This window comes from Esox lucius, chromosome 11 (genome assembly GCF_011004845.1).
Source record: "Esox lucius isolate fEsoLuc1 chromosome 11, fEsoLuc1.pri, whole genome shotgun sequence".
Classification (NCBI taxonomy): domain Eukaryota; kingdom Metazoa; phylum Chordata; class Actinopteri; order Esociformes; family Esocidae; genus Esox; species Esox lucius.
The window spans coordinates 30,258,091-30,282,846 of NC_047579.1; the positions used below are offsets into that span (position 1 = coordinate 30,258,091).

The 24,756-nt window shown below is 40.7% G+C and overlaps 1 protein-coding gene across 4 annotated transcripts; it reads right to left on the minus strand.

Moving 5' to 3' along the window:
- Window positions 1-1,875: 1,875 nt before the first annotated feature.
- Window positions 1,876-22,231, minus strand: slc25a23b (solute carrier family 25 member 23b). 4 transcript variants are annotated; one of them, XM_010874340.4, is made up of 10 exons: window positions 21,244-22,227; window positions 14,113-14,236; window positions 13,133-13,220; window positions 12,941-13,052; window positions 12,510-12,668; window positions 12,238-12,390; window positions 10,754-10,867; window positions 10,375-10,542; window positions 8,880-9,030; window positions 1,876-7,009 (listed from the first exon to the last, which is right to left on the minus strand). In XM_010874340.4, exons 1-10 carry the CDS (start codon window positions 21,454-21,456, stop codon window positions 6,828-6,830), a joined length of 1,464 nt encoding a protein of 487 aa, XP_010872642.2. In that variant the 5' UTR covers window positions 21,457-22,227; the 3' UTR covers window positions 1,876-6,827. The 4 variants fall into 4 exon arrangements, with proteins under 4 accessions (XP_010872642.2, XP_010872640.2, XP_034151107.1 ...); XM_010874338.3 differs by lacking the exon at window positions 1,876-7,009 and adding an exon at window positions 7,149-8,520 and having other exon boundaries at window positions 21,244-22,231; XM_034295216.1 differs by lacking the exon at window positions 1,876-7,009 and adding an exon at window positions 7,149-8,351 and having other exon boundaries at window positions 21,244-22,229.
- Between the last annotated feature and the right edge of the window lie 2,525 nt (window positions 22,232-24,756).

Genomic DNA, 24,756 nt, shown 5'->3' on the forward strand with positions numbered 1-24,756 from the left:
AGCAATTTTGAGCGGGGCATGGTTGTTGGTGCCAGACATGCCAGTCTGAGTATTTCACAATCTGCTCAGTTACTGGGATTTTCACGCACAACCATTTCTAGGGTTTACAAAGAATGGTGTGAAAAGGGAAAAACATCCAGTATGCGGCAGTCCTGTTGGCGAAAATGCCTTGTTGATGCTAGAGGTCAGAGGTGAATGGGCCGACTGATTCAAGCTGATAGAAGAGCAACTTTGACTGAAATAACCACTCGTTACAACCGAGGTATGCAGCAAAGCATTTGTGAAGCCACAACACGCACAACCTTGAGGCGGATGGGCTACAACAGCAGAAGACCCCACCGGGTACCACTCATCTCCACTACAAATAGGAAAAAGAGGCTACAATTTGCACGAGCTCACCAAAATTGGACAGTTGAAGACTGGAAGAATGTTGCCTGTTCTGAGTCTTGATTTCTGTTGAGATATTCAAATGGTAGTCAGAATTTGGAGTAAACAGAGTGAGAACATGGATCCATCATGCCTTGTTACCACTGTGCAGGCTGGTGGTGGTGTTGTAATGGTGTGGGGGATGTTTTCTTGGCACACTTTAGGCCCCTTAGTGCCAATTGCGCATCGTTTAAATTCCACGGCCTACCTGAGCATTGTTTCTGACCATGTCCATCCCTTTATGACCACCATGTACCCACCCTCTGATGGCTACTTCCAGTAGGATAATGCACCATGTCACAAAGCTCGAATCATTTCAAATTGGTTTCTTGAACATGACAATGAGTTCACTGTACTGAAATGGCCCCCACAGTCACCAGATCTCAACCCAATAGAGCATCTTTGGGATGTGGTGGAACGGGAGCTTCGTGCCCTGGATGTGCATCCCACAAATCTCCATCAACTGCAAGATGCTATCCTATCAATATGGGCCAACATTTCTAAAGAATGCTTTCAGCACCTTGATGAATCAATGCCATGTAGAATGAAGGCAGTTCTGAAGGCGAAAGGGGGTCAAACACAGTATTAGTATGGTGTTCCTAATAATCCTTTAGGTGAGTGTATACAGCCTCACTGGTCCTTAGTCCCAGCCCTGCTCTAGGAGCACTGGGAAGAGGGCCAGTGTCAACAAGAGAGCTCAGAGGGGAAGAAACCTCCCTCTCTGCACCAGGACTTGACGGCTTGGCCTTTGAATCAACATCTGCTGATAACTAAATCCTTGAGTAGAATGTACTTAACACTTGTGTTGCGCGGTTGTTCCACCTAGCGATCTTATAATGTATGAACTAAATGTAAGTCACCCCGCATCAACAAATTGCTAAAATTAAATTTAAAAATAAATATATATATAAGGGCCTCATAAAAGGAGCTCTGGCTGCTAATTTGTCACAATGACAATAAGAAACAGACCCTTCTCCGGGAGGTTGGACTGCTCAGGGGCCAGGACCACAGGTTCAACTCTTGGGTGGTGGACTTGGACGTTGGCTTAGGAAAACAAGTCCCTTCAGTATGGCAAATGCCACACCTGATGACAGAATTAACAAGCTCTGTGAAAGCAGGCCTCTTAGGCTAGGGGGGAGCAGGAATTTGTCTCCTCAGATCCCAATGCTTACAGAGTATTGTTATAAGAAGTGATGCAACACAGTGGTAAAGATGCCCAAGTACCAACTATTGCTGGCATCAAATAAAAAATGGGCATGTATTTTTCCATATTCAATAACATTTCTGATTCAACATTTGATATTTATTGTTGTATTATTTTTATTTAAATATAGGGATGAACGGTTTGCACATCACTGCAGTCTATTTCTATTTGCATTTTATGCAGCATCCCAACTTTTTTGGAAACGGGACTGTAATTGTACATACATATTAAAAACATTAAGGAAATAAGTTTGTAGTCTGTACATTTATTGTAGATTTAGTAAGATATGCAAACATATAGTAGAAAAACTTGATTTGGGTACATAACTGCGGAGCATTCAATGCAAGAAAGCCAAACAAAATGTAACAATGACAGAACATCTTTCAAGAAATTATAACTCATATACAAAACCTTTTCCATCAGAGAGTGAAGGATATTTTCATAGTTGTATAAAGCGCAAAGAGAGAACAAATGGATGTCATTAAACTGATATTACAGTTGACAGGAAGTCCACAGGAAGAATGGGCATAAAATAACTTTTCCATGAATAGCTTTTATAAAGTAAAGGGTTAGGGTTAAGTACGATTTAAAAATAACCATTATGGAGATAGTATCTAGTAATGTAAAATACATTTTCAGCATTCAGAATTTTTATAAGAACGTGATATCAAAGTACAATTTCTGATGAAGCAAGCATTCACAAGCATAGCAAATAGTTAGAAATATATAACATTTACAGTATAACATCTATTTTCTATAGAGGTTATTTTGAATAAATTTGTTATCCAAAACAAAATCGTTCCTTTTCAAGTAAATCAGCCTGCAGTTGGTGGACATCACTACAACTTTATCCATCCTCCTCAATCCCTTTTTCATTCCAATTAATGTTATGTTAATCTCCTCCACACATTTCCCATCATGTTAAAAAGTGATTATGAGTTCAGCCAAAGAGCCCAAAAAGATATACAGGCTTACAAAAGATATCTGAATATGATCAGTTAGGAAACTACATTTCTTTCAATATCCATGGTAGTACAAATCTCATCAGATAAATGAATCTGCCTCCAAATAACACTTCTAGGAATGTATTTCGGCTTGAGTGGTAGTGCTTGCGCTTTTCAATAGATGTGACACATCCAGTTTATTAAATCTCAGCTAAAATGTAAACACAATGCAAGGTTGGTACAGGTAGAAAGAACTACATATAGTAGTATATTATTAAGTTAAAACAAAAAGAAAGGAAAACAATTCTTTCCTGGGCTATAAAATTATAGAGTATTTCCTAGAATTACACAGAATCTCATAATAATACTTCAGTATCAATTGAAAGTATATAAATTGAATACAATCTCTGGTCTATTGATCTACCTATGAATTAAACACCAATGTTTGCATTAGGATGCTATGATCGCTTCTTTAGCATTGTGCGATATGCTTGATGAACCATCCATTCACTTTTAGGATGAACAATTCTATGTTTCACAGTATAGTGCAAAGTTAGTAAAAAATGTGTACTGTAGCAAAAATCCAAATAAATAAAGAAATAAATACATAAAGTAAAAAAAGAAAATACACCATAGGCATAAGGGATACCAAATATACTGCCTAGTTACCTGCAACAAAAAGGGTTTGCCACGCTTCAAACTGAGCCCATCCTTTTAAGCCTTTTCCTTATCTATCTACAGTGCCTCAATATGCAGGAGCCATTGCACATAAAACCTAATACTGGTTTATTGCCTACAACGGCAGCAAGTGATGAATGTTCATGAACAACATATCCAGGGGATTCCTTATATTTACTGATGTGGCAGAAGCTAAAAATACCTAGGCTGACATATTTCAATATGTTTAAATATATAGTTCCTACCAAGACCATGGAATTAGATAAACATGGTGGAAACCCAACACGACAAGGCTTATCCACAGGGAATATGTTTTCCTTGTTTATTTACTTATTTTATTATGGTATTATTTTGTGTTATTTTGTATGGTATTTGCAACTTATTGTACAGAATGTATTTTCATTCTTTGAAAATGCAATCACTACTGAAAATCACCCTGGATAAAAGTGTTTGTTAAATGACTTCAAGATGCAGCCAGTGACCATGGACAAAATAATAGTTTAAACCTCCCAATTTGGTCTGAATTTGTATTATGTTGTTTGTGTGCATAATCTATAACTACAATCTCTATAAAATCTCAATTATTCATGAAATTACAAGTTTGAAAGCAAGTGTTTTTGACGACAGTGGGACATTAATTGGCACAGATATGACATAGTACACAATTTTATGGGACCCATTAGCTCCATAGTGCCACTTTTACAAACAGTGTCCATTATTCACAGAATGCATCTTTAGATGTAGAATGTAAATAGTAGTCTTACAGCCCTTCCTGTAGTCATAACTATCCTATTGTCCTACTGGTTGTTGAGTCAGTGGATGTATACAGTGCCACTGTGGTTGTATAAATACCCCTTTGCAATAAATATATTTATTAGACCCTGTATAAATATATTTTTCAAATGTATTCAGACTTTTACAAAAATATATTTCAATGTTTGTCATGAAAATATTTTTTTAAGAACTTTTAAAACTCCCCATTAGAATGTATGTTTTTTAGAATAGCTGATTTATTTTTAACAAATGTTTACAATAAAAAAACATACATATGTATACAATTCTAAATCTCTTTTGACATCCTATTTGTTAATTACTATATTTATAGAGTGGGATACTTTGGCTTTGTAGTTCAGTGGAGCAACCCCACAAATTGAAATACAGGGTTCTTACATTAGTCTGGTTTCAGTGGCAGTGAAAAGTTTGGACACACCTACTCATTCAAGGGTATTTCTTAAATTTTACAATTGTACACTTTGTAGAATAATAGTGAAGACATTAAAACTATGAAATAACCAAGGCCTTAGGGCCCTGGACTGCTAGGGTGCCTCTGACTGCTAGGGAGCCCCAACCAATAGGGGAGCTGGGGCCCAAATTTTGCTTTGGGCCCCGAAAAGGCTAAAGCTGCAATGGAAATTACACATGGACTTGTAGAAAACAAAGTGTTAAACAGATCAAAATAAATTTCTTAGGGTAGATTGTTGAAAGTAGCCAACTTTTGCCTAGATGACGGCTTGGCACACTTTTTGTATTCTCTCAACCAGCTTCATGAGGTTGTTCCCTGGAATGCATTTCAGTTTAGAAGTGTGCCTTTTTAAAAGTTCATTTGTGGAATTTCTTTCCTTCTAAATTGTATTAGGGTGGTTTTACAGAGGGTGACAAGGTAGGGTGGATATACAGAAGACTTCAATTCTGTCTGTACTGTAGTCTATATTATGGTTAGAACAGCTCAAATAAGCAAATAGTCCATCGTAACCTTTTAGACATGGTCAGTCAATCTGGAAAATGTCAAAAACTTTGAGTGTCTTCAGGTGCACTTGTAAAAACCATCAAGCGCTATGAGGAAACTGGCTGTCACGAGGACCACTGAAGAAACGGAAGACTCTGCTGATACCTCTGCTGCAGAGAATAAGTTACCAGCCTTAGAAATTCGCAATTAACTGTACCTCAGATTTCAGCCTAAATAAATGCTTCATGTCTAAATAACTGCATGGATCAGTCCTTAATGGTTGAATTGCTGCAAAGAAACCACTACTGAAGGTAACCTAAGAAAAAAAAAAATACTTGTTGGGCCAAGATACATGAGAAATGGACATTAGACTGGTGGTAATCTAGCCTACCCCAAATTAAAGATTTTTGGTTCTAACTGCTGTGTCTATGAGATGCAGAGTGGGTGAATAGATGATCTCTGCACGTGTTGTTCCCACCATGAAGCATGGAGGTGTGATGGTGTGGGGTTGCTTTGCTGGTGACACTGTCAGTGATATATTTAGAATTCAGGGCACACTCAAACAGCATAGCTACCACAGCATTCTGCAGTGATACACCATCACATCTGGTTGGACTATCATTTGTTTTCCAACAGGACAATGACTCAAAACAAACCTCTAGGCTGTGTAAGGGCTATTTGACCGAGACATAGTGATGGAGTGCCACAATCAACCGACTTCAACCTAATTGAGATAGTTTGAGATGAGAAAAGGATTCCTGGTGACTACCTGATGAAGCTGGTTGACTGAATGCCAGGAAGGTGGCTACATCGAATAATCAAAAATATAAATGCATTTTGATTTGTTCAATACATTTTTGGTTACTACCTGATTCCGTATGTGTTATAGTTTCGATGTCTTCACCATCATTCTACAATGTGGACTATAGTAAAAATAAATACTCATGAATGAATCTTTAGGTGTGTCCCAACTTTTGACTGGTACTGTATACAAGTGTTGCATGTGTGTTGGTGCTAAAAGAAAAAGTGTTATTCAGCTGTATAGTAAATAGCTATACAGGGTAATCAAAATATTAGTACTGAAGAAAATACAATTCTATATAAAAAAAAAATTATTTTAGTATTTCATGTACAGGCCCAGTCTATTATCTTGTGTAAAGCTACTAGCTAATTGAACTGTTTTACAAGATAATACGCTGGTTTACATATTGGTCTTATTTGTCCATATTGGTCTTTAGTGCCACTACTAATATGAAATAGTAGTTGCATCATTATCCCCATAAAAACTAGCAGCAAAACCTTTGCTTTATTTCACTAACGTTATACCACAGGAGATTTTTTCATCCACTTCAAATAAGGTCTGTGTTTTGTGTAGGCTTATATCCAATGTGGCCATCAATTCTTATCAGTGTTTAAAAAATAGCTTCTTAATTTGGTGAATTAGCCTTCGTTGGAGCTACTTTTGAGTTAATGTGACATTGATATCAGAGCCTCCCATGCTTATCCAAGCACAGACCTAACTGCACATCACTATAATGTCACTGCATTATTTACAAAAAGTGAAAGTGACCTGGTTTCATCCCTGTGTTTGGTTAAATGGTCACACAGTATGGAGATTCACAGTATGGAGACAGCCCAGATTCTGCCACTACGCACTCTTGCTATTTCACTCTCAATCCCCTCCACTTGCACCACCTCCAGAAAATCTGTGTCCCGGTGTGACGTGACAATATGAGTAACTTAGAGAGTATATCTAAGTGTAGATGGAAAAGCTTACAGTGTGTGACATGGGCATGTATTCTATTCCTCAAGCCCCTGTCTTCATCTCTTCCTTCTTGAAATCCTCTCTCTATGAGCTCACCCCCAGGGCCTTCTTCATGTGTTCGTACACCACGTAGGAGATGCTGACAGCAGGAATGACCTTCAGGAAGTTTGGGGCAATGCCGCGGTAGAGCCCAGGTACCCCGTCATGTGATATGATGTGCTTGAAATGGCCAACCATAGACAGCTTGGGCCCTCCCTCAGTGGAGGCTGGAAGGGGGTGTGGGAAGGAAGGGGGTTCATGGAAAGAGTGTACATCAAAAAGGGGTCTGACGATGATCTTTCTTTGTTAGAAATGACCCTTAGAAGGAACAATGGACATTTGAGAAAAGGACAATTTTCCTTGATGTTTAAATTACATTTTCCTTTCATTTATTTTGTTTAAACAAAACAGAAAGTTAACAATTCTATGTGAATTTACATTTGCTTGTGGTTTCCGTCCAATCAGAACAGCATCTAAGCACACTAGGCATTTGGTTATGTAATACTCTGGGGGCCAAAAGTCTGGAATAATGTACAGACTTCCTGAAGGTCATTCTTATGGAAAGAAATTAGTAGTTTTATACCAAAGTGGCATTCAACTGATCACAATGTATAATTGGACATTAACAACATGAATAATGAATATGAAAATGTAGAAACAAAATGTTCAGAACTTCTTAAACTATTTCTCAACAAAGAGTTCTCATCAAAAACATCCTCCATGTGCAGCAATGACAGCTTTGCAGATCCTTGGCATTCTATCAGTTTGTCCAGATACTCAGGTGACATTTCACCACACGCTTCCTGTAGCACTTGCCATAGATATGGCTGGCATGTCAGGAACACCCGACAGCCTAGCTGATCCCACAAAAGCTGAACGGGGTTAAAATCAGGTGACACTGTCAGTACTCATGAGGACTGCTTTGTTCCCAAATAGTGTGCTTAGAATCACTATACTGCTGCATTATGGAATTGGCCCCTATTCATTTCTGACCACAGGGGATCGCATTGCATTGGAGAATGGAATGCTATCCTTCATTGTTTAGGGTTCCTTTCACTCTGTATACATTTCCAGCTTTTCAGAACCAAAACACCCCCACACCATCACATTTCCTCCACCATGCTTTGGTGTCAATCATTACTCCAACATCGTTTCGTTCACCTTTCATCTCACATGCATTGTCCCGTTTGAGCCAAATACCTCAAACTTCAATTAATATGTCCAAAACACTCTTTTCCAATTATCTCTTGTCCAATGTCTGTGTTTCTTTGCCCACTCTAACATTTTCTTTTTGTTATTCTGTGTTTTTCTGTGGATTTTTCTTTGCATTTCTTCCCCTAAGGCCTGTACCCTTAGGGGTACAGGCCTTGCTGTTGTACATCTTACTGTTGTACATGAAACCGCTGTTGAGCAGGTAGATTCAATGAAGCTGTCAGTCGAGGGCATGTGAGGTGTCTATTTCTCAAACTATAGTCTCTGATGTCCTTATCCTCTTGTTCAGCTGCACATCTGGGCCTTCCACATCTCTTTCTGTCCTTGTTAGAACCAGCTGTCCTTTGTCTTTGAAGACTGCAGTACACACCTTTGTATGAAATCTTCAGTTTTTTGTCAATTTCAAGCATTGTATAGCCTTCATCCCATAAAACAATGATTGAAGGATGCATTTCTAGAGAAAGCTGTTTCCTTTTTGCCATTTTTGATCTGATAAGACATGCCAGTCTGATGCATACCATGGCAACTCAAAAACAAACACAAAGACAATGTTAAACTTAATTGAATGAACCAAATAGCTTTCAGCTGTGTTTGATATAATGGGACACATTTTCTAGTACCAAATTAGCAATTTAGCACAATTACTCAAGGAAAAAGTTTTGGAGTTGATGGCTGCTAGAAATGGGGCCTGTCTAGAATTTATCAAAAACAACTTTTTCCAAATAGTGATGGTGCTGTTTTTTCACATCAGTAAGGTCCTGACTATACTTTGGGGTCCGTTGAATGCAACTTTGGTGAATAAAAGTACCAATTTCCTTCCAAAACAGCAAAACCTAAACATTAATCCAAACGTTTGGCCCCCAGTGTATGTAGCAATGAAGTCACCTTGGGCCTGCATGCGTGTTCTGATGAGGGCCAGGGGGTAGGAGGCCAGTTGTCCACAGGTACTGGAGACCGTCCCACAGCCCAGCAGGACCAACACCCCTGGGTCAGCTGAGCCCTTACAGTACCTCTGCAGCCAGGCATTCTTCAAAGTCTGAGACAGAAGAAGAGAGAGGAGAGGGGTTGGGGGAGACAAGAGAAGAAATAAAGAAAAGGAAACAAAGCAGAGAGAGGGTGGAGAAGGTGTAGAAGGGAGAGAGGCTAACTGTCAAGTGGCCTCCCTTACTGAGTGTAAACACCAGCGTTAACTACAACACACGAAAGTCATTATTTTGTACCAGAATAACAGCGACATGCCGTTTCGTATACACTTGTTTACACGACCGTCTGCACCGATCACAATATTGTATGCATGTAACCACGCCCATTGACCTAGAGTGGGGAGAACAAGTTTTCCTACTTACAAAGCATGTAGAGGTCTGTCATTTTTATCATAGGTACTCTTCAACTGTGAGAGACGGAATCTAAAACAAAAATCCAGAAAACCACATTGTATGATTTTTAAATAATGAATTTGCATTTTATTGCATGACATAAGTATTTGATCACCTTCCAACCAGTAAGAATTCCGTCTCTCACAGACCCGTTAGCCCTCCTGTTTTCCACTCATTACCTATATTAACTGCACCTGTTTGAACTCATTACCTGTATAAAAGTCACCTGTCCACACACTCAATTAAACAGACTCCAACCTCTCCACAATGGCCAAGACCAGAGAGCTGTGTAAGGACATCAGGGATAAAATTGTAGACCTGCAGAAGGCTGGGATGGGCTATAGGACAAGCAGCTTGGTGAGAAGGCAACAACTGTTGGCGCAATTATTAGAAAATGGAAGAAGTTCAAGGTGACGGTCAATCTCCCTCGGTCTGGGGCTCCATGCAAGATCTCACCTCGTGGGGCATCAATGATCATGAGGAAGGTGAGGGATAAGCCCTGAACTACACGGCAGGACCTGGTCAATGACCTGAAGAGAGCTGGGACCACAGTCTCAAAGAAAACCATTAGTAATACACTACGCCGTCATGGATTCAAATCCTGCAGCGCACGCAAGGTCCCCTTGCTCAAGCCAGCGTATGTCCAGGCCCGTCTGAAGTTTGCCAATGACCATCTGGATGATCCAGAGGAGGAATGGGAGAAGGTCATGTGGTCTGATGAGACAAAAATAGAGCTTAAAAATCATATAATGTGATTTTCTGGATTTTTGTTTTAGATTCCGTCACTCACAGTTGAAGTGTACCTATGATAAAAATAAACCTCTACATGCTTTGTAAGTGGGAAAACCTGCAAAATCGGCAGCGTTATCAAATACTTGTTCTCCCCACTGTACATTCCCTTAAGTACAAAGGATACGCTCAGTCCAGAAATGAGAATATCAAACCACAGGTTGCATGCCCACACCCTCTCTCACCCACTCCCAAACATTGCCTCTGACACTCACCTCGTAGACAGCCAGGTCTATGCCGGCGTAGGGTATGATGCCCAGTGTGTTGGGCATATAGCCCCTGTAGAAGGCTCGGACCCCCTCCTTCCTCAGGATCTGACGGGCACAGTCAGCTATGCCAGAGTACTGGCCCGTCTTCCTCAGCGTGAGACGAGTCTTCAGCACCTGGGGAGGCAGACGAGGACGGAGAGTGACAGAGGGAAGACAACACGCAGGACAGAGTGCAACGTCAGCCGTCAAAATGAGAGGCTGGGGTACGTAGGGAGGTCGGGTCTCTCGTTCTCCCTTCTTTAATCTGTCGGACACACCACACACAGAAGGCGACGAGCAGACACAACACGCACCCCCCCCCACACACACACACACACACCCTCACCTCCATGGGGTAGATGATGGTCTGTGCTGTGGCTCCAGCCAGAGACCCAGCTATGAACCTCTCCTGCACCCGAAGAGTGCCTCCTTCTTTTCTGCCCCGGATCAACCACTTGATCTGAGGTGGGGGGGGGGGGGGGGCAGGGAAGAGGGAGACAGCCAGGTGGCAGACAGTAGAGGATGTGAGGGAATGGGACATTGGTGTCACCGGGGGAAGGCAGGGGCGAGCCAAAGAGGGAGAAGTGGGGGAGGCAGGGATATACACAGAGATAAAGGTGTGAGGGATCCGTTGGGGGAGGCACGTGGCAGGGATGGAGTGTGAGGGGGAGACATACAAGGGAGGTGGGAGAGATAGGAGTGAGGGGTTAGAGGGAATACGTGAGTAACACTGGGATAAAGGACAGACAGAACGTTGCGACGGGGGGGGGGTGCGTGAGGGATGTGTCTGACAGGGTGTGTGAGAAACAGAGCGTGTGCGTGAGCAACATTTCACACATCAGTATGTTTGATCCCTTCATTCTGATGCTTCACTAGACCACACCAGCCAGTTTAGTTGATTTATTGAACCGTTATTTAAACATGTAAAGTAGTTGAGAACAAACCCTCCTTCTCAAAGATGACCTGGTTAAAGGCATGCAAATTGCAAGAAGACGGGACAAACAGAACAACGTAAATAATGTACCAAAGATGAATACAAATAAACACACAATACAAAAAATATTTACTTATACATTCTACTGAATACCAACACAAATATACAGATACAGATTTTGAAGGTTAAGCATATGCATTGATCGGATAGCAGCCTAGTTGATTTTTGAATGAATGGAATGTGATGAGTGTCAGGTTTAAGGATCTTTTGCACTTTGAATGAATCACTGTCAAAGGAAGTGTGGCTAGAAGTGACCAGTGTGGGACATTGACCAGTGTAGGTGGGGGGGGGGGGGGGGGGGGGGGTTGCCTAAAAGGGGATTGTAAATATATTGGTACTTGTGAGTATGGTCTCATGCATGTATCTAGGGGTAGTTAACCACAATGTAAAGGTCACAGTGATGAGTGATTTAGACGCTGGCACTGGTGTAAGGCAGTTTTGATAAAAAAATTAATATATACACAGAATTGAAAAAAGGTAACATGCTGCCGACTGCTGTCCACAGCGTAGACGCAAACTGACTGTCAAAACATGGACAAGATGCAGGGGTCTACAGTAAGCCAGTGGGGTTAATCAGCACAAATATCTTCAAGAGCTTTTTTATTTGGTAAGTCTGTCCACTAAATCACAATAGTAGAGGATTGGCAGGATGGACATTTTTACACTGTGTGGGTAAATGATGCTTTATTAAAGAAGCCTTGAGAAACCAATTCATGGTTTACTCTGGACTTAACTATGGCATCTTCACAGACCTATGTATCGATAATCTCCAAGCCTAAACTATGTTTATCCAAAATGTCCTTGCACACATTTTCATCCAGGTCCTCTTCACTCACCTGTTCATAGGCCATGAACTTGATGGCAGATTCTGGGGCTATTTTGAGGACGTTGATGCCGTTGCCCCTCCAGAGGGCTCGTATACCCCCCTCCTGGACCATCCCCTTCAGCCCTGTCCACAGGTTGATTCGATTAGAGCTGGACCCATGTACCTACAGAGACGAGGGTAACACTTCCCATTTCTATTTCCTGTTTAAATGGGGACAAAGTTGTATTGCTAAAGTGCTATTTGTCTCTGACCACTGATGAAATGTAAACTGTGATGGTTTACCTGTAGGAAGACCTTGAGCCGGTCGAGGGGAGCGGTTCCTGTCCGTGACACCGCCCCCGCCATCGCCCCAGCAACCAGCTGCCTCCACACTACACCCGACCGGCGCTCTTGCTGGGAAAATTCTGGGGGCACCGTCAGTTGCTCTCCGATGTCAAACATCTGTTCAAATCAAAGAGAAACAGTCGGTGAAGTAAAACATTTTGAAATGTTTCAAATTCAAACCAAATTAGAATGAATGTAAATAATTTAAAAGAACAAGAAATGACAGTTTTGAGAAATATATTCTGAATTTGGTTTCACATTGGTATGCTTTGCTATTACATGTTACAATAATATTACATTAATTGTAATGGTAACTGTGCTGCTTCATATCAAGCAAAAATCTAAAGTAATAAGTAGACAAAGAGGCCTTAAAGACAGTATGGACTAACCAGTGAGTGTTTCCAGTAGTGGGCAATACTCTCCATGTTGTGAAGGGGGTTAAACAAGAAGTGATCTCGCCATTCATTCCAGTTGATAGTCATGGTGCCATCCCTGTCCATACTGGTAGAATCCACATACAGAGAGCAGAGTGAACACACAGCGAGGTGACCACACACATACACAAACACACACACACACACCTCTGTAGTATTTTAACGGCGTGTTCTGTTGAGACCTCCAGTCCCAGGTTATGTAGTGATTGCTGGATTTCCCCAACATCAATGTGACCTGCAGAAACAATGAATCACTTCAGTGCCTTTATTATTAAACAGGATCTGCATGACTTACAGTATATAATAAATCTATACATGCAAATATCATGGTTGGTAACACAGTGATGTGTGTGGCTACCATGTGAACGACATACAATAATACGGAACTAAATACCATTAATGCAGTGATACCACACACACTGATAAAGCACCATGCCAGTGCAATGTGACAATGTGCTCTGAACATACAGCTCCGGAGAAAATTAAGAGACCACTGCACCTTTTTCTTTCCTTTCCAAAAAAGTCAAAAAGGAAAGTGAGGAACAGAATTGTTCAATTTGCAGTGTCATGTCATGTCATCATCTTCCGCTTATCCGGGACCGGGTCGCGGGGGCAGCAGTCTAAGCAGGGATGCCCAGACTTCCCTCTCCCCAGACACTTCCTCTAGCTCTTCCGGGGGGACACCGAGGCATTCCCAGGCCAGCCGGGAGACATAGTCCCTCCAGCGAGTCCTAGGTCTTCCCCGGGGGAATTTGCAGTGGTCTTTTAATTTTATCCCTTCTGTTCCTCACTCAAAACCTTCCCTTTTGACTTTTTTTGGAAAGGAAAGAAAAAGGTGCAGTGGTCTCATAGTTTTTTCCGGCGCCGTAATCAATTAGTTTGTGATGTAGTATCCAGTTGGTCCTCCTGTGTAGTACTGTATATGGGTATACATGTGTAGTCAGACCATATGATTATACCTGGGTTCAAATACAGGCATATGGTTAGATGTTATTGATACATTTTCCAAACTAACATTAAACTAACATTAAACTAACAGCTTTACATCTGTGTGAGTGCGTGCGTGCGTGCATGCGTATGCGTGTAAACATTTGTGTCTGAGTGCGGAAGAGGATGGCCATTCTGACCGTCGTGGTTGTGGTCCAATGTGTGGAAAATGACTCGCAGCTCCTGTTCGTGGTCCCACAGGTACTGGGAAAATTCCTCCAAGTCCAGTAAGCCATCATGGTTAGTGTCGCTCTCACGCACTATCTGCAGGGGTTGAAACGGCAGCCAGGAAAAGGGTGAGGGGTCAAATGATGTTGATGGCAGGGGACGAAAGACAGACAGGTTGAGAGTTTGAAGGGGTGAAAGGCAAAAAGAAAGTGTGGAGGGTAATGGCAGGAAGTAGCGTGTGAGACAATGAACAGAAGAAATAACAAAGCCTATTTAACAAGGTCATTTTGATTTTCTCCATTTCTGTGGATTGCTTGAAAAACAAGTTAAGGAGGAAAGGAATAGGGAAGAAAAGAGAGAGGTGGAGAGAATGAAAGAAAATAAATGAGCAATGACAGAGAAGCCAGACTGTTTCATAATCAACTGCACTCCTGTGACCATTGACCAGCCAATCTCCAGTAACAATAAAGTGCTACTCTAATCAGACCTGAACCAAGGCACATGACGGACACACACATGCGCAAGCACACGCAAAATACACACACACACCAACTTTAAATATGCAGATTAGCCATGCAGCAGCATTCTCAGAATCCCACCTAACACTAACCTAACAAGTCTATGACTAAGTATTTGTTCAAGAAAAAGAAAGATATTCACGCTCAGTACCAAAATGGACATAAAAAAATCAAAAAGCCCCACATATACAGCATTAAAGGACTTCATCCACACAAAACATGTAAAGACTAAATGCTGAATTCCCAAAAATTTGAAAAAGAAACAGCAAACATAAACAAGGGTTTATGCCTTCATCAATTAAAGCAGCAGAAGTGTTATGTATTCACAATTTCTTTAGAGTGGTCTGCACACAGGCAGCAGCTGAGGTAAGCTGTGCTAATGTCCCTCAAAATGAGACTGGAGTTATTCGGCCAGTTACGCGACAACAGGCCTCCACTTTGTTGGATAAACTTGTGGATATTCTTTGGATATAGTAATGTGTCCAGGTACAACTCTCACAGAGAAAGCATTGTAAATTCCAGACACAGTGTATATACAAACAATGTGTCACTGCTGGCTTGCCTCTGAAACGGAGTAGGACTGGTGCTGATCAGTGCCTGTATTCCCAGATGCTGCTGGGAGTGATTTTTAAGGGCCAGTAGAGGGCACTCTACACTCTGGTCCAACTGTCATATTCCAAAGAGCTGTTGGCACGTAAGAGTAGGGGTAAAGCTACATTACATTTCTTAAGCTTTTTTGGTTAGTAGCCTCAACATACAACCATTTCCATAGCTTTTTATCAAGATACCCAAATAATAATGTTGTTGAATTAACAAAATGAGACAAGTTGAGAAAATAAATTGGATCTAAGTTTGTGGCAATGAGCACTCTCCTCTGATACAAATACATTACAACCAGAGCAGTCTACACATTTCCATACAAAGACATTCTGGTCTAGAGTGATATATCTGAACAGAGGGCGTCTTGCAGGACAAGCACAGCTTTGGGTGGGGACGCTAAACTACTTTCTGGCTGTGGTTAAGACACTGAACAAAGTTGTCACTTGCTAGCAAAGATAAACAATTATCTTGTGACAAGTACTGTAGCATGCACATAATAGAATAGTACAAGCGTATACAACAGACTAAGTCATTTGAGAGTGGGTGTGGGCATCTTTGATCTGGGTTATATTCCCCATATCTCTTGACAAACCCTTCTTAATCAAATAACTGTTGTTTTACTAAAGGTTTTAACAACAGATTTTAGTAGCGGTCCTACTAAATAAATAAAGTTCCCGGAATAACACACCCATTAACTCTGCATTCATATTCGCATATTACAATTTCTTAAATTAAGGTTCTCATTACTGAAATGGATCTACACGTACGTGGTAATGAGACATATGTTTCACAGTAATGAGAGGCTTTTAGCTCCATCTGCAATAATAGCACCCAGCTATTATAAGTCAGCAGACCATTTACAGCATCACTAAAACCCATTCATAACCGCATGTTAGTTTGGCATTGGGAAGTTGGGTAAAGAGGGTGTTGTAAAACATTAACCTGATTCTGAATGCCCTTAAAGGAACAATTCATCCTAGATTCATATTTGAGTGAAATAACACTAACCTTGAGTTGTTCTTGAAGGGCCATGGAGTCGTTTTTCACATTAACCCATTATTCAACTCTATCCCATCCTAGAATTAGCATTATTAGCGTTGTCCAAATTCAGGAATTGACATTGTGTGTCCCAAGCAATAAATGCTGCGTTGCAAGTAGAAACCTACTCCAAAACACTTACTACTGACACTAGTGTTGTTCAACTCTTTATTTACTACCTCAAAATAATGTTTTAATTGTCACTATAAAAAGCACATTTTCAACTGTGTTTACTGGTCAATTTTGAAACAGCAAACATAAACAATGGTACTAATCCACATTATTTCATGTTTTGGCGTAACAACCCGAAACAACCACTTAGCATTTGCTACATGTAGCTACTGATGACATCACTGCCAAGTAACAGATGTGTGTTGGCTACAAAAAATGTTTGCGTAGTGCCAGTTTGAAGTCACAAAAGTCCGCCAGCTTATATGTCAGTAAGCACTAAATAACTGACTGGATAACTGAATGTAACTTCATGTGAAATATGACTCGATGGGCCTTCAAGAACAACTCAAGGTAAGTGTTATTTCAACACATATGAATCTAGGACGAACTATCCCTTTAAGGTGTGCTCATCTAAGAATAACCCCTCCAGATGAAGTATCATGAGTGACTAAAATGTTTGTTTTAAAACTGAGGTTTAAAACTGAAGTTTTGCAAGGAATTCACAGGTTAAGCGAATAACATTGACCACCTCGTAACACAGGCACGTCAAGGTTGGGTAGATTAAATGGTGAGCGAACAATCAGTTCTTATAATCAACATGTTGGACGCAGGAGAAATGGGCCGGAGTAAAGACCTGAGCAACATTGACAAGGGCTAAATTGTCATGGCCAAACAACCGGGTCAGAGCATCTATGAAACAGCAAGGCTTGTGGGCTGCTCCGTCAGCAGTGGCGAGTACCTACCAACAGTGGTCCGAGGAGGGACAAATCAAAAATTGGCAACAGGGTGTTGGGTGCCCAAGGCTCATCGGTGTGTGAGGACACCGAAGGCTATCCTCTCTGGTTTGATCTGACAGATTTGTTTTAATGATGTTACAGGAGGAGTCACAACCAACAGTGCATCGCACCCTACTTCGTATGGGCCTGTGCAGCTGCAGACCAGTCAAAGTGCCAATGACAACCCCTGTCCACTGTAGAAAGCTGGCTTCCAAATTCACCAGAACTCAATGGGCATCTGGGGGATGTGCTGGACCAACAAGTCCATTCCATGGCAGCTCCACCTTGGAACTTAGTATCTGCATCTATTGACTTGGTGCCAGATACCACAGGACACGTTCAGGGGTCTTGTAGACTCCATGCCTTGGCAGGTCAGCGCTGTTTTGGCAGCACGTAGAGGACCAACAGCCTATTAGGCAAGTGGTCATAATGTTTGAGCTCATCAGTGTATATGTATGATTTTTTTTTTAAAACACTATAAATAAAATGTTGTATTCAATTAAGTCTGAAATAAATTAAAGTAAGATTTTATTTAATTTTGGTCATTAAAGTTTGCAGGGAAAATGTACTAAATTCTGAACCTATACACTGGGCCATAAACTAGACAACTAGCCTTCTAAATGATGGTTGATTTTTGCTGATGGTGCATTGAGATTTGTTAAAGATGAGAATCACCAATCTGGAAATCCTTGTCAAGTTACAACAAGAATAATCTCCAGGCTACATTCCACTGTTCCTGATAGCAGGAGGTATACAACTCACTAAAAGCCTAGTTATCTCATCCACCAGAAATTGAGCTCAAACAATTGTTTTGTAAAGGAGTAAAGTTGTAGTTAATTCCGGTAATTTGCTACATTGATACAACCCTGTTTCCAAAACAGTTGGGACAGTTGTGCAAAAATGCAAATAAAAACAGAATGCAATGATGTGCAAATAATGTATCCCTTATATTTAAGGAGAACAAGGAGTCCATGATTACCAAAACATTCTTTCAAATTTGTATTTATCAAGACCACAGAACTGTTGTTTTCCACATTGCCCTCAGTCCATCTTACATCAGCTAGGGCCCAGAGAGTGCAGCAGCGTTTTCTGGATCTTGTTTCATATCTGGTTTCTTCATTGCTTGGTAGAGTTTTAACTTGCAATATGTGGATGCAGTGACAAACTGTTCACAGACAATGGTTTTCAGAAGTGGTTCCCGAACCCACGCAGTCCTTTCCACTACAGAATCGTGTCTGTTTTTAATGCAGTGTCGTCTGTGGGCCCGAAGATCACAGCCATCCAGTACAGGTTTTCAGCTTTGGCCCTTCCGCATAGATATTTCTGAATTCTCTGAATCTTCTAATGATATTACGTACCATAGATGACTAGATCCCCAAACACATTTTTACGTTGAGAAACGTTATTCTTAAATTGTTGCACTCTTTGCCCACTCAACCATGCTAATGACCTGCCAGAAATTAACCTAATTAGTTGAGTGATATTCCACCAGGTTTAGTTTTTTAGCATTACACAACTTTACCAGTCTTTTGTTGCCTCTGTCTCACCATTTCATAAATGTATTGCTGGTATCAAATTCAAAGTGGGCATATATTCTTAAAGGAACAATAAAAATGTTCTGTTTCAACATTTGATATGTGGTGTTAGTACTATTTTTTTGTACTGAATATAGGGTTTTAAATGATTTGCGTATCTTTGCATTCTGTTTTTATCTCCATTTTACACAGCATCCCAACTTTTTTGGAAATAGAGTTGTAAGATTTCTATTGGGTAGGCAGACATTGAGGAATGAGCAGAGGTGAAGTGGGGATAGTTCTAGGAGGGACAAGTTGGAACCAGTGACTCAACCATTGTGTTTGCAGCAATGGCCAGTTTCCAAGAGCATAAAGATCAAACTGGAGAGAATTGTATGGGGCACTGGTTACAACGCAGATTCCACTGTGATCTACATATATTTATTGAGGTGACTGTTAGTAGGAACCCTATAAATTACATCACCTCCTCTAGGACCAGTCGGATGGACATTTGTGCACGAGTATGTTTTGCAATGTGTGAGGAGACTGTGTTGCAAAACTGGAAACCAATTCTAGATTTGATTTGAGACTGCGGGTGGCCTATGTGGACCTGGAAAGAGAGTGAGCAGTCTAGACAGATACAGACATACTTGTAGGTATCAACAACTCAGATCCATTTCTATGTTACATATTGCATTCTGTAACATCAGTCTTTTTAGGGGGGTGGTTAACTGGTCTGCTTGACTGTAATGTTCAGTTGTATTGAAGGATAGCTGGAAACATAAAAAAGAAATGCACAAATCTAAGTCACTATCCGCAAACACTACCTGACTCATATTTCTAAAATGGAATTTGTATAAATGCCACCAGATTGGTCATTCCACACTTTCGTGTTAGAATTGTCGAGTGTGCTTTTTTGGATCAAGTTGTGTGCGTGGACCGGTTTACATTTGTGCCACAGAATTTGGCAGGAGTTGCCAGTAGCAGGAGTAACAAGAGTGCCAGTAGCAGGAGTTGGTGGTGCAGATTGAAATGCCTGGCCAGCCATAAAAAAAATGTTATTAAAGCTTTCAATTATTCTGTCTTTGTTAGACATAAGAGTGTTTTCAACTTTTAGTGCTGTAGCCAGCTGGGAGGAGCAGTTTCTAATATCCATGGACTCAACAGAGTGTCCCAGAACCTTTTTGGGTTATCCTCTGTGGCAGCTGTTTCAAAACTGATCCTGTTGGTTTACCTAATTTTTAGGGATTACCCTCTGTATAGGATATGGATTTGGTACCTGTACAGAGGGATGAGGAGCATGTCCCTGACCGTCCTGTTAGGATTCTGATCCTCTGGATAAGGGATAAGGATTTGGTAATCCAGTCTGACGATTATTTATGGATTCTAGGTCATTTTGCGCTTTCAAAACTCAAAGGTAGATAATACACTAGAAGGTTGGATTCAGAGTCAATTTAGAAAGGTGTAAGGCACTACAACCGAAACATTTCAATGTAACTAAGATGAAGAGGTTTCAAATGTTTTCTTAACATCTATAAACCAAATGTTCATTATGTTTATGGGGCATTCTGTATACATTTTAGCATTGTCATATGAGAAATCGTCCATAATGTATCAGCGATAATAATGGAATGAGGGTGTTTCACAGAATATACTCCCCAGAAAGCATTTTCGGTGCTTAGGCCTATTATATGTACAATCTTCTTTCTAGTAATGACTTTTACCGATAACTAATTAATTGAGTAAAATGCACTTACTCCTATTAAGTTGTTTGGTTCTTTCAGCTTCTTAAAAAGTATAAATTTGTATGTCGCGGTGGATGCCGTCTGCTGACTAAAATAAACCCTTTGAATCGACTGCATTGTAGTATGAGGTAAGTTTATATATTGAGAATTGTAAAAATAAAGAAACAAGTTGTGTCTCTGTCACTTTTTTAGAGTTTGAATAATAAAGTTAAAAATATCTTTCATACTGAAAACAGCTTCGTAACACCTATTGCTATATGCACTTCAAAACAATAACTTTTTTTCTTATTATTTTCTTACTGCTATCTCAAGAATCGACGCTGTTTGGAAGGCAAAGGGTGGTCACTACATATTGATTTGATTTAGATTTCTTCTGTTCACCCACTTTACATTTTGCTAATTGAATCAATATAATCTATGAATGTCTTTTTTTGAAAGCATTCTTACTTTAGAGCATTTTTCCACACATACACTGTATATAATTCATAAAATAGAAGCTATTGTTCCGATGCACAATATACCTGTATGATAAACACGTATTTTATACATCTTTTCAAGTATGTTGCTCGTTGGAGGCAAGTTGTAATTCCTGTTTCAATGTAGAAATATTTGTCTAGTAGCCTACTGTGAACAGGTAGGCTGACGACAGGTAGTCTAATTGGCAATATTTAAGCTATTGCCAAGCAGACTGTATATTTCAAGGGATACCTATCAGGAATACCACATAGCTATTTCTCTCACCTCCTCCGCGTCACTGCGAAGTAACCCCCTGTTAGCGAGTCCAATCCTCAGCTCATTAATGTCGACTTTACCGTCTTTATTCAGGTCCAATTGTTCGAAAAGTTCGGCCCATCTCTTTCGGTTCTCCGGCTCCCCCTCAGGGTCCGAAAACACTCTTGCCTTCTTGACTGTGTGCCCAATCCAACCAAAGAACCGAACCCCGCCTTCGCCCATGTGAATGTGAGACTTGTGCAGTGTGGATATCAATAAAGCTGCCGCTCGTGCGCAAGTTCAAGGAAAAATTTTAAGGGGCACAAATCTAAAATACGCAGATAGGGCTCAGTTAAACACTTGCAGGTACTATCTTGTCCGAATACCTAACATTTGCGATGTTATGATCCGTTTCTATGAAATTATATCCTTAGTGTATCCTAACGTACCGAAATTAACTCCCACAACCGTGGTAGCCTAGTCTGTATCAAAATGCAGATAACTGCACTAAAATAACTGCTGTTCACATCGGTCGTGTGTTACAGGTACGGTTTATAGCTACATCGAATCCGTAGCGAAAATATCAGCAGCCAGTCAATAGCCTACACCGCGTGTACTTGTGCCTCGGTGCTTGTGTAATATTAATCCCCGTATCCGTTAGCTCACATATCTCGTGACATCGGCGATGCTTAAATCCATTGAACTAATTCCAATGAATTAGTCTGTGGGTCAGTGAAAAGTTTTTTTTCTTTTGGATGTACAGTGAGTCCAGAGAAATGAAGCGAATCAAGCACCTACCGTTTGTAATATTTTACCGCAATCTCTCGCGTGAGTATTGAACTGTGTGCGCCTGTGCGCGACTGCAAGATACTGTGTTAAATTTCTGTTGTCTCTGACACTGTGCTCAATGAGGTCTCTGGGCTGTGTTCGTGAAAGAGCTAGAGGGTTACCTTTCGACTTCAAATGTTCAAAGTTTGAACAGAGTGTGATGTAGCTGTACTGTAAAACACCCTCCACTTCCATGCCCATATTCCCTCCCGCTACTCTTCCTCATAAGATAATGACGCCTCGGTCTGGTGGGTTACCTGGTCGCCTATCATTATTGCAACTACACACACATGCCTATTTTGTAGAAGCAGCTGGCTGACATTTCAGTCATTCAAATTAATTCTGATAGTATCGTTTTAATGTTCTCTGCATTTGCACAGTGGAATGACTTGGTGTTTTTGGCTGCCGCATCCCGATTGAACCCATTGATAGTTATTGCGTAGGCTATTAATATATACTAATGGGGTTTGCGCGCTATGACGCGCGTCTAGCACATCTTGGTGGAAACCGCATAGTCAGCATGCAAAGGATGTGAGAGAGATTATGCAACGCTTGTTGTCCTTGTCTTTTTATCACTCACTCTCTCCCACTCACACACGTGTCAGTGAAATACTTTATGATAGGTTGATTACGTCAATCAAGTGTGCGAGTGCTAAGGCAATAACAAAAAACGGACTAGGACAAGGATTGGGGAAAACTTGTCTACAGCTGCCACCCACCATATCCCTTTTTAACGGTTCCCTGGCCTGACCAGAACAGCCTTCAGACCATGGGCTTCTGTGAATTAAAGTCAATGTGTATTAGTAGCCTGTATTCGAGTATGGGACATATACAGTGGGGAGAACAAGTATTTGATAACACTGCCGATTTTGCAGGTTTTCCCACTTACAAAGCATGTAGAAGTCTGACATTTTTATCATAGGTACTCTTCAACTGTGAGTGACGGAATCTAAAACAAAAATCCAGAAAATCACATTGTATGATTTTTAAGTAATTAATTTGAAAAGCAGAACTTCATATTTGGTTCAGAAACCTTTGTTTGCAATTACAGAGATCATATGTTTCCTGTAGTTCTTGACCAAGTTTGCACACACTGAAGCAGGGATTTAGGCCCACCACTCCATAATGACCTTCTCCAGATCCTTCAGGTTTCGGGGCTGTTGCTGGGCAATACGGACTTTCAGCTCCCTCCAGATTTTCTATTGGGTTCAGGTCTGGAGACTGGCTAGGCCACTCCAGGACCCTGAGATGCTTCTTACAGAGCCACTCCTTAGTTGCCCTGGCTGTGTATTTCGGGTTGTTGTCATAGAAGAGCCAGCCACGACACATCTTCAATGCTCTTACTGAGGGAAGGAGGTTGTTGGCCAAGATCTTGCGATACATGGCCCCATCCATCCTCCACTCAATGCGGTGCAGTCGTCCTGTCCCCTTTGCAGAAAAGCATCCCCAAAGAATGATGTTTCCACCTCCTTGCTTCACGGTTGGGATGGTGTTCTTGGGGTTGTACTCATCCTTGTTCGTCCTCCAAACACGGCGAGTGGAGTTTAGACCAAAAATCTCTATTTTTTTCTCATCAGACCACATGACCTTCTCCCATTCCTCCTCTGGATTTTATCCCTGATGTCCTTACACAGCTCTCTGGTCTTGGCCATTGTGGAGAGGTTGGAGTCTGTTTGATTGAGTGTGTGGACAGGTGCAGTTAATACAGGTAATGAGTGGAGGACAGGAGGGCTACTTAAAGAAAAACAAGCAGGTCTGTGAGAGCCGGACTTCTTACTAACCAAGTAGGTGATCAAATACTTATGTCATGCAATAAAATGCAAATAAATTATTTAAAAATTATACAATGTAATTTTCTGGATTTTTGTTTTAGATTCCATCTCTAACAGTTGAGTACCTATGATAAAAAATACAGACCTCTACATGCTTATTGTTCTCCCCACTGTAAATGCTATCTATATTATTAACACCGATTTATGATTTTCTGTTTTTAAAAAAAAGTATTTCATACCCACGAAAAAGATACAACTACAGAAACCTGGCACAATTAGATAGAAAATCTAAATAATATTCTACATTGCATTCAGTACAGCCTACGTAAACAGGTTCAGGATTTGTTTTAAGGGGAACACTTGTGAACGCTATTGGAGTAAAGCATTATAAAGCTTTGCATGCACTACAATGAATTATAATACAATAATGGCTGGGGAGTAACTAAATACAAAAAAACTGTCATGTAAATAATATAGCAAAAATATTGCAATTGGATTATTTCAAAGCATTTCTAGAATTGTATTGAGGTCCTACAGTGTTAAAGTGCTTTAGACTATATCGACCAGCGCTTGACTTGGGATAAAATCAGTGCCGGAACAGACAAATGAAATCGCTCATTAGACTGTTCATGAAAATGTATGTGTTAATAAGGCTTGCCTAAAAAAGCAACAGGAACGTTGTTTGTGTACCCGAACGGCGTTCCAGCCCAAGTCAAGCACTGATTCGACATAAATGTTAAAGGGCAGTTGTATCTGCTTTTTACCGGACCACACAGCGTTTCAACACACAAAACCTGTGTCTTGAAACACTGCCCTCTCACTCAGGAAGAGCAGGTTAGAGTGAGGGCAACAAATGTTGCTCGCCCCCAAGCTCATAAAACTATGAATATTCCACAGAGAAAGCAGTGTAGGAAATGTCCAGGAGAATGTGTAGAGTAAGACA